Genomic DNA, 16,198 nt, shown 5'->3' with positions numbered 1-16,198 from the left:
ATGCTTGTATAACTTCTGCTGACAGTCTTTAATGTGCTGTATGTTTACATGATTGAAAGCAGGTTACATTGTTTAGAATCTTATTTGTGATCATAAAGATGCGCAAAATTTTTGTATTTGTGTCTAAGATCTGAAAACTTTTGACAAGCCCTAATTCATCTCTAAAAAAATAGTTGAAAGTGGACAGTGAAATGACTAGATAACAACTGTGGAGATTGGTGTCCGAGACATTTGTTTTTTCTTTATATTAGGAGCATACACTGTTTGCAGTTTGTGCAGTGAGGCTGCCTTCATTTTTTTTGTTGTTGTATAATTCAAGATTAACTGTGCTTTACTAGAAATTGCATTTTGTTTTTAAACTGAAAGCTACTACAAACAGAGAGTGCAATCAAAAAAAGTATTTCTTTGCCTGTGGCTTAACATTAAAGGTCCAGATGCTGGAGTGTGAGCTTCTGGGACATGGCACTAGAGTAACTTATGTGCAGACTGTCCTAGATAGTGTCCTAGAAAGAACTATGGCAGCATGTTCTTAGTAGTGACCAGGGCGCTTACATAGTTCAGTATAAAAGAGGGAGAGAGGTGAAAATTACTAAGTTAAACATTGAATATGAATGTTTCTCAGAATTTGGTGAGAAAAGTGAAAAAGTGGTTTTGTGCTACCTATCATGAAGCAGCCTTGTTTCCTTGGCCAGCTGGGAAGCAGAAAACAGCCACATACAGGCTAAAATTCTCTGAAGAATGTGCAATAAATAGATACCTCAAGGGAACACTCCACAGGCTCTCGTCAGTTTAGCAGGTTGAGAAGGAGAAGAATCTTCTTCCAATTTAAGAAATAGTTAGCACCACAGGGCTTGTTTATTTAGTGTGGAGAAAAGTTTAGTAAGTGCTTAAAATAATAAGTCTGCTTGTATAAATCTGTGTAAAAATAAAATGATGTTCACAGATAAAAGGCAATATATTAACTTTGCATTGAAAATTGATATTTACTTTGATAGATTTGGTTTTGGAAGGGAGGATGGCTTTTTTGTTATGTGTTTTGAGTACTTTATAAGTATTAAAGTGTACTGGAAAAGGTGCCAGGTGCACTTGGAGGCTCATCAGAAGTAGTTATTTCTCAACCCCCAGATTGACCTATGGAGGCAGAYAGAGATAGGCAGTATCCAGCCTCAAATGTCTTGAAAACTACTGAAAATGTGCACTGTCCGTAACAGATTGTTAGGGCTCAAGGAAGAAGAAAGGTGTCAGAAAACAGGACCTGTCCTTGTGGTGTGTCAGGTATTGCTGCAAGGCGCAGGGCTCATTTGTTGCCAGTTGCCCAGTTCTGTCTATTTGCACAACTACTGAAATCTGGGACTTGCTGGTTGAGATGTACAATGATGTACAACCCTTGTGCTCTGAAAGCCCGAAGCGTTACTAAACATGGCATCTGTKTTTTGCTTGCAGTGGCTGGGAGAGAAGACCACAGCCTGAGCAAGGGACATAGCTGGACAGCTCAAGATACTGACTTCTGCAAGCTGTGTCTTAGCTAAGAGTTGCCTGGAGATTAAACTTCAAAATGTGTAAACATTTTTCTTTTTCCCTAGTGTTATTAAACCCTAGGGAAATATTTTTTCAGACATGACTTGAGTGTCCTGGAGAGCTATGTCCTTGATAGCAATCCAGGTAAATGGTTAGGAACTAAGGTAATTTAGACCTACTGGTCTCATGTACCTTCAGTCATAACTGTGATCCTTTCACTTGCTCTATACCTTTTTCCTCTTTAAGTTAAAATCTTTACAGTTGTTTCTTTAAGAATGTCTTTGTTAATAACTTTTTAAATGTATTTTTTAAATCTAGATCATCGACAAGGAGATTAATCCTTTTGTGGACAAATGGGAGGAAGAAGGACAGTTCCCAGCACATAAAGTATTTAAAATCCTAGGGCAGGCTGGATTCCTTGGTGTGGATAAGCCAACAGGTAGGAGTGTGTGCAACTCTTGAATATTGATGATGTCAGTGATGGAATTTTTTGACGTTATTTCATTTCATTTTGTCCCAGATCAGAACATGCTTCAGAACTGAATCCAAAGAATTCTTATAGACACAAGTGTTAGACATGCTCTTTACAGACTGTACAACAACAGAAAATGAGTGTACAAGTTGTTATTCTCCTAAAAATAAATATTCTTAAAAAATAAATACTCTTAAAAATGACTGATTGTTATCGAAAGTCAGTGAAATTAATGGCATTTCAAATAATTCATATAATGAGTTTTATTTCCTGTTTCCTTACACGTACTGAATAATCTCAGTCTTCATCAATAATACCACAGTTTGATGGCATTGAAAGCTTTGTATGATTAGACCTATGATACTTAGCCCATCCTCTGTACAGCATTATAATGTATTTTGCCTCACCTTTCAGAGATAAAGCTTTGTAGGGCTTTAGACCATATCCTAAACTGTCTTTAAAATGCTGAAGCTTGCAGCCCACAGAAACATGTACAGAACAAGAAATGATGATATACACAGCAAAACCAGAGAAAGTTGTATGTTTTTATATATATATATGTATATATATATATATTTGTGACGAAGAAGGAAAAAAAATCAGTAAATCTGTGAAAGTAGTAGGAGTTTCAACTCTTCAGCCAAAACACATCCATCGAGTTTTGCTTTGGTTGTTATGTGACATAAGGTATTCTTACTTTATTCCAAATATTACTGTAAGATCTTCCTGCAAGAATTCTGTGTTTTGCTTTTGTTCTGTTTTTTTTTTTTTTTTTTCTTTTTCCTGTTTTCTTATTTGTGGTTAAAAGCCTTAAAACAAAGAAAAATAAAGAAAGCGAGTTTACGTAGACAAGCCTGCAGCAGTCTTCATTAATTCAGAGCAGACAAGTAAAAATGATTCAGTATGTAACTGCAAATAATCATCTTTGCAGGGTAGTTTACACAACCTTAACTAGCCCACACCACATCGTTACGTTGCTAGGGGACTGTGGAACAATTTATGTCTTTTTTATAGTTTCTTTAAGAGGAAATTTTTCATCTTGAAACAAACTTTTAAATTGTTACATATTCTGTCTGGGAAGCTTTTTCTTTAGCTGTTCAGTTGTTCGAGTTCACAGAATTGTTTAGTTGTGGTTGTTTGACAAATCCAATTAAGTCTGAGCTGGTACTTTACAAAAATGCTGACAGTTTGAGATCGCAGCTAAGATTTATTTAAAGGACAAATAGGATTATTAGGTGAAGGAAAAAACACCTCCGCTTTCTTACTATAATTGTTTGATAGGCAGAACTGAAGTATGTCTCAATGGGGTCCTTTACACTGCTATTCATGTTGCTTATAATAACGGTAGATTTTATTGCTGTCAGATTACAGCTTCGTCTTTGTTGTTCTATGCATCTGAGGAGATGCAAAGTCCTCATCTGGGATAAGGAACCTTGTTGTTGGGATTATGTGCATAAAACATTGTGGAGGTGGGACCTTTGTATAACAGTCACAAAGCAGCTAGAACAAGAGATAAACTGAGTGAAATTTCATGAAGAAGGGACTTGCAGAAGCAAAGATGGTCACAGAGGTTTGCGTACACTGATTACGCTTATACCAATGATTAGGAGTATTTTCTTCATATCTTTGACACTTGTATCTTGTTTCCAGTCTAGTTTATTGGATCTCTACAACTGCAGTTTATAAAACCTCTAAAACACTGGATGAAGTTCTCACTGACACTTGTTCCATCCACTTCAGAAAGATATTGTTGGGCACAAGAAGTGTACTAACTCCAGAAAGATTCTGCCTTTGCTGCAGTTGAGCAAGGCAGTGCCCCACTGCCACCTTTCATGGTGTAGTGACAACAGGCACAGCAAAAAATCCTGAAATTTTCCCCAAACCTGTGAAACAGATGTGTAACAGCCTTTATGGGAATTCCTTTGGCAAATGCCTGAAATTTTTAATCCTTCTATGAAGTGCATATGCTTGCTATATAAACAGCGAGTATTTAGCAATAACTTCTTTTACCAAAAAAAAAAAAGACAGATATATCTTTTATACCTTGCCACATTACTTATACTATTTAGTACTATTTAGCCACTATGTATAAAGAAAGGGAGATCCTAGGGAGTTGGAGGAAGCAAATAGCAGCCTRGAGCTTTGGGATGTGTGGGGGGAATTCAAAAGGGAGCTTAATTGGTTTGAGGAAAGTATTCTAGCCCCAGAACAGCTGGAATGGGCAGTGTGCCTACCTCCTCTTTCCAGAACAGACCAAAGTTTTAACTTTATTCTTGTATCGCTCCAAAAAACATTGTCTGTTAGAGAATGGTCTTATATCTTTAAGAGAATTTATTGTAACAGCATCTACAATTTTGAAACAGAAGTTTTTCTGCATTTAATTTCCAAAATCATTCTGTTGAACAACTTTTTCTTTAATACAACTTTTTCTTTTTACTCAGTAGAATTAATTTTGTTATGTTTTGATTGGATAGAAATGGTTAGCAAACTTGTTTTGCTTAGATAGAAGGAAACATCTGCTGGGCTTCAGATCTGTTGAAATTGGATTTGGTTTCCTTTGTAAACACCATTACATTTATGAACAATGAACTGCTTAATGGGAGCCAGTTTTAAAAAAGAGCCTACCTTAACATGTGTGTTATCACTGGAAACTTTCTCTGTGTGAAGAACTGATTGGGGTACTATTCGTGTTGCAAAAGCTGCATCAGTATCCACCATTTGCAGCAGTGGGCTACAAACTTCACAGTATTTTTCCTGTATATTTTTTCTCCAGCTGTTTATGCTTGTACTGGATATTGGCTGTACTGTAGTAGTTCAATATGTTAGTTGAAAGACTTATGTAAAGACCACAACAAGGCTAAGCTTGCATAGATAATTGCTGAATCCTGGATATTAACAATGGATTTAACTTAACTGCACACCTCTGTCAGTCCTCTGATGGGGAAGGCTGTTTACCTTGAAACATGTTTTTCATTTCTGAATTCTGGTATTCCTTAYATGATTCAAAAACTAGATTCAAAAAATACCATTTTCCCATGGAAAAAAAAAAGTATATTATTCTATTAGAAAATTCCTCTTAATAGAAAAATACACGGTAAAAACCTAAGCATCATTAGTGAAYAGAAGATGTCTTTTCACTGCATGCAAAATCTGTTTTATGGAATTTTATATAACCCAACATCTCTATATACTTATTACTCCTAATTTATATTTACTGTGTGTTTCTCCTCAAATTATAAACTTTCTGGGCTAGYGAGCTACTGTCAGTCCCAAAAGTAAGAACAGAAAATATTAGGTTAGGCAACAAAAATATTTTAAACAGCTTTGGAATGTGGCCATTGACCATTTTGCTAAGGGAAGTGGGCAAGACGCATGATTTGGGGTATTTTATTTGCAGTTTAGATGAAATGTTGGAGTAAAAGCTGAGAAGATCCTTGTGGTTCTTTCTGATCTTATGGCTTATGAGTCAAAATCTCAGCTGTTACTTAGTTTTAGGAAACCTAGCTAAAGACACAGGCCTAAAATGCTGTACGAGTACAGATATATGTGCAGATGCAAATGATTATCGGTTGTTTTTATCAGCTGATGCAAAAGTTTGGGAATTTTCCTGTAAAGATTTATTGAAAACAAAGGGGGGTAAAGAGGGGAGATATCTCCTGTGCKGCACATAATGTGCTGCATATAGGATCACTGTGAGACAGTGCATACTGACAATGCATACCCTGCATACTGAACTGGATGAAGTAATGAGCAGTATATTTTGTCACAGAATCACAGAATGGTTGATGTTGGAAGGGACCTCTAGAGATCATCTAGTCCAACCCCCTGCTCCAGCAGGGACACCCAGAGCACGGGGCACAGRGYGGCATCCAGGCGGGTTKGGAAGATCTCCAGACAAGGAGACTCCACAGCCTCCCTGGGCAGCCTGTGCCAGGGCTCTGGCACCCTCACAGGAAAGTTCCTCCTCATATGGAGATGGAACTGCCTGTGTTTTAACTTGTACTCATTACCTCTTGTCCTATCATTGACCCCCTGAGCTCTGCCATCCAGCCAGTAATGAGAATATAGATCTACACTATCCTCTAATGTTAATTTTGTTGTTTTATTCTTGACTACACCTATCTTGTAAGATTGGTTCTTACAGGATTGCTAGTTTGCTAGTGGAAAACCACTTGGAAGATTTTATGTGTATTTGTTTGTTCTTTCTCTGTCTCTCCCTCCCTCTCTCTCTTTTTCCTTCTTCATCCCTCCTCCTCATGAGACTGAGACTTATTATTAGATGGAATAAAGGAAAGAAGGAGCTAGGAAGAAGAGTGAATTCTGTCACTAGAAGAAGATTTATTAGCTCAGATGAAATAGGGTTTTACAGCTTGTCAGAGAGTAAATGAAACAATTTTAAGAGGTTTACATGAATAGAAGCTGAATGGGATATATTTGTCAGAAGAGACTTTGGTTGCCCAGAAACATCTCTTTGCTATGACGGCGAACCAGCTGTAATAGTTGTGTTTAACTATTAGTTGTGTAGGTTTAAACATAGTCAGCTGAACTAATTGCTTAATCTCCGTTTTCACTTACAAAATAATGCAAAGGTTCTTAATAATAAAATAATAATTGTGCCCTAGAAGTTTGGGAGAGGCCATTGTGTGGTGATACCTATGAAACAGTAAATCAGCACTCTGAAATGTTTATGAATTATGAGGTCCACCTGTTCTGCAACCAACAAATAATGTTGATAAATCTTAAAAAAAAATAGAACAAAACTAGTCAGTGTTTTATTTGATACAAATTCCTGAAAAAAAATCATAAAGGATGGCAGTTGTTTGGATACCTGTTTTAGAGTTATGAAATGCTTATCTGACCTTCTTAATTTCATGAATTGGAAAATGTTTTTGTGTGTGTGTGTGTGCGTGTGCATGCATGAATGCTTTATACATATGACATTTTTTCTTTTTTTCTTGTGAAATGTTGAAAATTTCAGCCTTGTACAGCATCTTGCAAGTGCAGGATGAAATGCAGTTAAAAATGGTAAGGGTGAAACAACTCTTGTTGAACTTTACAGATCAGACATCTGAGGTTCTATTTTGAGTGAAACAAGGAAACATGAGTACTTAAGCTCATATCTGATTTTCCTGCCTCTGAAAATGAGGCAAGCACAAGTACTTCATTTTATGTGCCTTGTTATGTAGTATACTCGTATCTTGTGAGAGGCACTTGTACAGCTATCAACAGCAGTTTTGTAGTAACATCCATCAGAAAACAGCCTTACTAAAGGACAGCGAGTCTTTGTGGAAGAGATAATCTTCCTTTAAATAAAAGATGCTGCAGAGGGATCAGATTAGTCACTAAGATTCAGCTTTTGTACTTGAGAGAAGGCAAATCCTCAAGCTTGTGACTTATAACACAGTATGTGGCAATAACCCAACCAACCTTGGCCTACATATACCAATACTGTAGGAGTATGCCAGAAACTTCTGAAATCCGGTCCATGATCCCTGATAGCTACAGCTTATGTTGAAATAACATTGGGGGAAAATAGTTAAATTTGCCTCTCCTTTGGGAAAGGCTAGAAGAGCCAGCAAATGGTCTCAGCCGTTCATAGCCTGACACGGTGCAGTGCAGTCCTGCTTATGGTGATACTTGAGCAAACGAGGCTTAGGAAGCACCTTGGCTTGTTTCAGACTGACACGCCGTGACAAACAGTATCTACGTACATGGAGTTAAGTGCTTGAGATCTTGATCCTCAGCTCTTGCAGTGTTCGCAGGTGTAGATTTGGCATGTTGAGTTTGACAGGCTTCACACAGGCTAATGGATCTGCTTTGTGTCTCCARGCTGACAAGGAGCACTGATTCATCAATTACAGCTAGAAGATAGATAAGGAAGCTGTTCTTTCAGGTACTATTTGCCACCTCTCAGCTGAAACATGGTGGTAARCTTGCTGCTTTGCTGTTCCACCTCCATCAGGTGTGTGCCTGGTTCTGCCCGTACACAGCTGGGAGGTAGCTTGTCCTTCATCCTTAGGCTTGACTTTAGGTTCGGCATGCAMCGTGCTTCATATGGAAATGAGGCTTGTTAATGAGGTCTCCAGGATGTACAAAAATGTCCATATTCACATACCAAATACATGTCTCTTGGGGACTACAATCCAAAAAATGAGACAGAAAAATACAGGAGGAGAAAGAACAGATACAGCTGCAATGTTGTCTGAAAATCAAACTAAAGAGAATATCAGAGTACCCAGATTTCCAGAATCTGGACAGTGCTCTTACCTAACACCTAACTGATCCTGCCTTTCCTACAGATACTGATGTTCAGTCTTCGAGACAAACAAACCTTATTTTTAGCTATTTTTCTCTCTTCCCTAAAGCTGAATTTGCAGCAATAATAGTTATTTCAGTAACTATTACCTTATTTCAGTAACTTATTACCTTATTTCAGTAGAAATGAAAGAGAAATGCATGTACAACCCTGAGGTACAGGTGGAGAATTGGAGGCCACATCCAAACTGTGGGAGAGAACACACTGGCCCTGAACTGGATCTAAAGCCAGAGGACATTTCTCAACATAACAAAACACCAGAAGGAACAATCAAAGCTCCTAATAGCAACTTATGATTATCTCATGATGGCCCTGGTTTAGAAGCTGTAGCTAAACACACTTAGATTAAGGTATTCAATAGCTGAATTGATTTTTTCAACTTCTCTATTTTATCTCTGGGTGGACTGTTCTTGGTTTTGTTTTCGTGAATGCTTCCATCCTTCTAGAGGTTTCTGTATATGTGTGGTTCAATTTTTTCTCCGTTTTATAGGTAAGTGTTGACTTTGGGAGTGGGGTACTTAGGTAGCAAATCTGCTAAAATATCTGGTGTTCTCAGTTTTATGATTGTGAAGAGGAAAATAATTCACACCAAAGACAGCAACTTAAAGAGATATGAAGCATTTCAACACCTGAAATGAACACAGAGGTTGAGATCTTATCAATTAAGGTGCAGTATTTGGGACTTTCCTTTAAGGGAATTTTGTTTGGTTTTTTGAAATGTCAAGTCTGTCACTTGATAAAGCTTAAACCAATGAATGTGTTTATACTAAAACAACCTTAGTATTATAAATCTCCTAAATTTACATATGTAAATTAAATAGTTGTCTTTTTCCAGTCTCAGCCATTTAACTCTAGATTCTTCACAAATCAGATAGCTTTCAGAAAGGGATAAATGCATGTTTTGTGCATTGAGACATATCAGCACATAAATGTGCAGGATGTGGGAAAATTATTTTGTGAAAGATAAGCTTGATTCACTTTTTCCCACTCACTTCTATGTTACTATGTTTTGAGAGTGAACTTTAATTTCTCTCCTGAGGCTGAAATGGGGGAAAAATATTGCAAAACTCAGAGGTCAGTACAGAAAATGGCTGAAGAGCTATTGGCTTGTGAATGTGTGCAGATCCCAAAGGTCAATAACCACCAAGTAGGAACCTTTGATGGCTTGACGAGGTAATTAATTTCTTCAAGCCTACAGTAAATTGTGTTGTTCCTATATTCCTAGATACCTGTGTCTGTCCCCAGTGACCTAGTTAATATGCAAATGTTACTAAATAGGCATTATTAACAATCTAATCCATGGAAGTCTTGCATAAGGCCTTAGTCGTTCCAACATCCGTAAGAAAGATCAGAAGTTCAGAAGGCACAGGTAAAATTCAGAAAGTACAGGTAAAATTGGCTTTCTGTACAGGTGGGAAACAGGTCTTAGCAATATCCTTATCCCTTTCTCACAGGTGGCTATCATTGCAGCCACCTTTGTGGATCCTGTGATTAGCCTTGCAACAAAACTGTAAGCTTTACTCTGCTATAAACTGGACTCCTGAGGATAATGCTAATCCCTTTTGGCATTTATCCCAGAGAGAATGAAGGAAGGAAAACAACACAAGTCCAGTCACTGTGGATCTGTGACAAGCAACTTGTACAGAAAATAAGTAATGATATGCACAATTTAATAACTGCAGATTTGCTATAATACTAAAAAGATGTCGGGAAGGATACTGACAATAAAGAATTTAGCTCCTCTGTGCTTAACCCTTAGATATGTTTAGAGGTGCTTCCTTTGCTTGAGACTCAAACACTTCAATTTTGAGATTCTATTCTCTGCAAAGATGCAGCGAATTGAGATCAGAGCGTTTTAATCATACTGTATGTGTGGAATAGATACCACTTTATAAACCTGAAAGTTAACATAGTTATGTGATGCGGAGCTCGTATTTCTACTGCTCTTCATTGTTTAAGCTCATGTAATACTGATTCAGGAACTGTATGATATCCTCTAGTAAGTGAAGTAGGAAATTAAAGACTGGTTTTATTCTGAATTACTTCTTACATTTCTGAAGCCATAAAAATACTTGGAACCTTATCTTTGGTGTGTGGGCACAACTATGTTGAAAGTCCTCTAGGGGATTTATAGGTCTAAATAATGCACCAATTTGTAAATGAGTAGTCAGGTTGAACAAACTTTATATGTATCCTCAGTTTCTCAGTAGATTAGTAAATGTTAAAAGTATAGTTTTTCTTTTTTCCAAGTGGAAATGTGGAATTGGAGACAGAGGAAAGAGTAATATTTTAAAACTAGTTATTTTGAATAGGTATTTGGCCAATGCAAGATAAATGTCTGGTTCATTTGTGGGGAAGAAGGTATTTTTTGCCATCATACTTCAATTTGCTGCAAGCCTTGCAATCCGGGGGCTGTATAAATTCACAAGTAGGGTAAACAGAGCTGGAAGCTCAGGTTTGTGAGACTGCTCTGTTCAGCTGTGATCCAAACTCTCCTTATCAAGAGACGTATTTTTCCATCCTGCATTGTACTTTCTATATATATTTTAAATTATATTTCTATATATATTCTAAATATATATTCTATTTCTGTATATATTCTAAATACTATACTATATATAATAAAGTAGATTGCATTTATATATCTATTCTTCTACCAGGAGTTGTTGATGAATATTACTGTTAACCCTCTATCAATCTTGAAAGAAAAGAAATACTCATTTAGTCAGGTTGCAGTTAGGCAAAACATTTCCCGGTTTCAAAGTTTGTCCTCATTTTCTGTGTAAGCTTCACATTTTAAATCTTTTGTAGAATAATATTCCTCTGGTTCTGTGCTAAGCTATCGTTAAGTATCATTCAGGAGACTTGCTGCAATAGTTAGGCTTTCTATTGCTAAAATTAGTGGATTTTTCCCCCCCTCAAATTAATTGTAAATGCTGAGGGAATTCCTAATGGGGAAAGTTACTTTAAGGTAACTGTGGATATATTTGTCAAATTGCTGAGTCAATAGAAACTGTCCCAAGCTATGGAGTCAGAATTRGACAAGATGCAAGACCTGCACCCTAATCTCGCTCTCTTGGCTTCAAGAAGTTGGGCAGTTCTGTTCTTTTAAGGGCATTTCAATCTTTTGCCTGTACTCTTTTGAGACTATTGCTGTTTCATTCACAGTGCTAAGCCAGGAGGTAAAATTGGATGTTTTAAGTGCTTGAGAGCCTATGGCCTTGATTTTAGAGGATACTTGCTGGTTCTGACTGCTAATCCTTATTCCCTCGTGGATTGGGTATTTTTCATCCTGACCATGGAAGATGAAGTCTGGTGTTTAAAAAAACACGCTGTGTYCCTCCCTCCTAGGGCCCAGTTTTAGCTTTTTTTTTCACCCAGCATAAATGTCAGTTATTTAATCCATAGCCTTCTGTAAACCATTAAAGAGCAATCATTGCCCTGGCTTACTTTCACAGCAATAAGGATTATTCATGCATGAGAGAGGTTTCACAACTAGGTTCATTGCCCTTTTTTCTAGAAACTTCAAGCATAACAAACAAATCTCTCAGCAGAGCATTTAAATATAAACTTAAACATTGTGTTTTAAAGAAGGTAAGATGTGAGCATGAAGTTTGCAGAAAGATATATGCTACCCCCCATATATATAGGCAAATTAAACCTGATAAGATGTTCTCTCCAAAGACTAGCATCATTGTGCCAACAGTTTAATGTAGTAGCCTGAGTGAGTGTTGTTTATTTGGCCTCCTGCATACCTTAAATTATGATTTTTAAAGAGATCTTTACCCTTAACTTTCAGGGCTTACATCGCTACAATCTTGGGAATTGGTGGACAAAAGAATAGAAAAAATAGAGAGGGGGAAAAGTCTAAACCTAGAGGCTGTGTGAAATTATAGCAGTCTTTAGGCTTGAGAGGAGCACTGAGCAGGATTTTTATATTCAGGGTGCCTTGCAGAACAGAGGTGCTTGCAGCCTTGCCCTCGCATTGCTCCTGCCCATGAAATCTGAGCAGTTGCTCCAGTTATGTTGTAGCTACCCTTGCTGGTCTCCACCAACACCTACCTTGAGAGGAGACATCTCAGAGGTTCACAGGGGCAAAGGCAGTGGCTGGGGGTGGGGAGAAGATGCTGAATAACAGATTTGAGGAGAAACATGGGGAAGAAGCCAAATCGGGGTGAGGGTTTAATGTTTTGGGTTTTTTTTTTTCCATGAGTGTTTGACTTTCTGTTCCCCTTTCACATCCATGGTCATCTGGAAGAAATGTAGCTTTAATCTGTTTGAAATGTAGAAAACAAGAAWATAGAAAATATGCTTATTGKCTTTAAAAAAATCATGAAAAGAAAWATTTGGATTAAAACTTRAGTGTTTTTGTTTGCTTTCTTCCTTTTCTCTCAAAGAAACCCTTCTAACACATTAATCTTCTCATTTCTTCAATATCATAAAGAGTTGGGAACAGTTTCAATGTTTAGAATTGTGAAAAAAAAMTGTGTTTAAGCATTGAATTGTTGGCCAGCAGCTAAGGACAGTATGATAAGGGCATTGTTCCTGTTAACACCAGAATTATCTGTACACTGAAATTTAATATCACTGTTTTGTCCTTACACTATCATCTTTGATATCAGACTTCAGTGTCATTTTTTTTTCTTTTTCTCAAACAACAGAAAGAGTATACTTCATCTTGCTTCCTAATACATCCAAATAAAATAATAAAATTAGAGGTTCCTAACCCTGGCCCAAACTCTTTTTAGTTAGATCATGTCTTTTCTGGGACTGTTATCTTGCTATTTTTTCTGCTTTTGTTGTCAATATCTTTTGTTTTCTTCCCCATTTTTTTTTTTTACACAGTTACATGGGAGACAAGTCTGGAAAAACAGAGTATTCTTGCAGAGCACTGGTGTTTTCTGAAGATTATGTTCAATTATTACCTAAAGCTCTGCCTTCCTTGGGAGTGGAGTTGATAATTATGCAATAGCTAAACTTTCCTGTAAGAATCCAAACTTGCTCTGGGACCTGGTCCAGGCTGGCAGATTTCCCCTGTTTGGAGAAGCCAGGGCCAGGCACACAGTGTCGTGCTGGGCTCGAGTGGCAGGGGAAGCTCCTGTCCTGGGGTGGCCAATGCTCCTGTGAACTGCCATGAGAACCACAGCTACAAGTGCTCCTTGGTTTCCCTAGGAGGAGTTTGCTAGCCCATGGGCTAGCAAATCGATAGCAGATTGGTACGCACAGGCAACTGGGGAGATGGCAGGACAGGGAACTTGAGTAACAGAGGATGTGGGAATAAAATGATTCAAATTAAATATTTGAAGGCTAATGAACTTTCTCCTTAGCTAGGAGCCAAGAGCTACTTTTGCTTGCTACGGTAGCTACTCAGGAATAGCCACAGCGTTGCCTGTTTTCAGATGAAAATGAGCGCAGAAGAGCGAAAAAAAAACCCACATGGCTGCTAACATCTTGAAAAGTATGCAGAAAAATTGGTTCTGAGCCTATATCAGGYGTTTTTCCAGTTTATTCATAGTGGAATAGCTAAATATGGTAACCCTCTGGCTGTATATCAATATCCAGTTCCATACCAAAATCTTTCTAATGTTGGCAGGCTTTCTCGGTAAAACTTTTCTTTTTTTTCTTTTTTTCTTTTTCTTTTTTCTGTGCAGGACCTTTGAAACAACACGACCTGTGCGTGTGCAGTTGCCTGCAGTATATGCAGTTAACTGAGGGCCTTCACTCCCCTCAGCCTCAGGCATTTACAAATTAGAGTTGTTAGCTGAGCTGGGAAAACATAGGGCAGAATTAATGGAAAACTTCCTTGAATGACTATCTGAGAAGCRGCTGCTTCGTTTCTTGTTTTGTCATCACTTAATGATGTTATGAAAGTTTCTGAAGGTGACTTTAGTCAGCATTTTTCCGTGCTGCTTACTCTGTATGCCAGAGGAAATGAATGACACCTTTAAGTTCACCCGCTCTATTTTTCAGACAYCAATATCAGGATAGAAAGTCAGTGAGTAATGTGTCTGTTGAAACTCATTCCTCAGAAATCAACGTTGCATATTGTGTATAGATGGCAGGAACATCTGCAGTTACTTTAAGGAGAGTGACTGTATCAGAAGTTGCTCAGTGACTCAGAGGTGGCTTCCTTGCCTTGTGCTAGCTCCCAGAACCATCCTGTATGTCACATTAAATACTGTATGGAGTGCTGATCCCAAAGCCTAGTACACATAAAGCAGCATGGTGGCTTAACCAGGCCTTTAGGCCCAGAAGTGAAGCTGTAGTTTCCAAACAGAGATTCATTTGGAAACTCTCAAGGTGTTCGTTCTACTTTGTTTTGAAATATGGTATAGGACACCACATGCTTCTAAGCTGCTTCAGGGCAGAACTTAGCAATTGCAGTTAAATTGCTACTGGTTAGGGCAGATGCTGCTGAAGGTGGTTTGGGCTCATCTGTTTGGATGGAGTTCCATTATTTACCAAATTACTAGGGTTGCAACCCTGATACTTAGGACTGACGGATCCAGCATCATCTCAAAGTCAATTAAGAAAGACAAGTGGCTCTGAAGAGCTGTGGAAAGAGGTCATATTTTATGGACTGAAGCATTTCACTCTACCTAGGGACTATGGAAGGAGTTTCACAGCTGTYGGTATGATCTAATGTGTTGCGCAGTGCTGTGCAGCTGCTGTGGGAATAGAAAGGGCAAATGCCTGTATCCTCCTGAGACCTGGTTGTCTGAGCTCCATCCAAGGTCACGAGGGTCCTCTCTGCTCCCTTGAGAAGCTGAGCTACTTTGCAGGCAGGAATGCAAGGGTTAAGGAAGCAGGTGGAAGGGGAAGAAGAGGCTAAAGTGAGCTGCTCCACAGCCTTGGATGATCTTAGGCATCAACCAGAAGTGCCACATGCCCAGGGTTCTGCTTCATATGAAAAGACAGACAAATATTGGCAAATAATAATTTTTGCAAATATATTTTACAATARTTGGCAAATAAATTTTTAGGAGAAGTTTCATTCTGGGTTCGGTTTTGTCAGATGGACCAAGTTCAAGCAGTTAAAAAGAAAGAAGTGKCCCAGGTATCAGGATCAGCCTGAGAGGAAGTCCTTAATTTTGCCTTTCTCTATTAATATATTTGATTTATTATTATCACATTTTTAGAGGTCCTTAGCATGCATATTTTTTTTTCCTAAGTATTATCAGTATTTTTCAGTCACATCTGTCCACTAGTCTTCCTACTGAGTTTCTTCTCTCTTTCTTGCTCCATTTTCTGCTCCCCTCTTAGGTTCAGGTGGCTCCTTACAGACTTCTCTAACTGCTGTTGTTTCTTCTTTTTTGACTGTTTGAGGAGGAGTAGGGTTAATAAAAATACTGTTTTTAATATTTCGTGAAAAAAATGATGAATCTAGGCCTAAGGCTGCCCCAGCAGATTTCGTGGCAAGATGTTTTTAGCATAGCTAAAAGCTACAGCTTTTGCACTTTGGGACCAACAGCTCCTGAAGGCTGAGGACGCTGAAGTGTTTTCTTTATTTGTTTATTTTTTGGTCATGCATTGCTGTGGATTTATTCTTCAAGGCCAGTGCCATTTAAAAGTAATTTAGACAGATGGACTTTTCTTTGTGAATAAAGTTTATTAAGAATTAAATTGCATTTTTTTTTCCTTGAGCTAGTAACATGTTGTCTCTTTTACCTGTGCAATTGTTTGTTCTTGCTCAACCTTTTCAGAAATTTAGTTCTGAAGATAATAGAATATCTTACTCCCTTGGAATTATAATAGGGAATTGTTTTCCAATTCTCTCTCCTTATTGCTGAGTAGCTCAGGCTAAATCCATGTGTCATGAAAGTCTGGATTCACAAAAAAACCCCACCCCTCTGGTTCCCATATAATTTTCCTTTTTTTTTTTTTATCATTTT

At 37.9% G+C, this 16,198-nt stretch overlaps 1 protein-coding gene across 1 annotated transcript in view; it reads left to right on the top strand.

The window, feature by feature from the left end:
• LOC112951094 (probable acyl-CoA dehydrogenase 6) overlaps positions 1-16,198 on the top strand; it is a 70,303-nt gene that overhangs the window by 9,611 nt on the left and 44,494 nt on the right. Inside the window, exon 3 of the mRNA XM_026043712.1 lies at positions 1,837-1,957. Coding sequence (XP_025899497.1) covers positions 1,837-1,957 — 121 coding nt within the window. The remainder of the gene's footprint in view (positions 1-1,836; positions 1,958-16,198) is intronic.

Source organism: Nothoprocta perdicaria, unplaced genomic scaffold (genome assembly GCF_003342845.1).
Source record: "Nothoprocta perdicaria isolate Ctin4 unplaced genomic scaffold, notPer1 scaffold_337, whole genome shotgun sequence".
Taxonomy (NCBI): Eukaryota; Metazoa; Chordata; class Aves; order Tinamiformes; family Tinamidae; genus Nothoprocta; species Nothoprocta perdicaria.
This window is presented reverse-complemented; position numbering and strand designations above follow the sequence as displayed.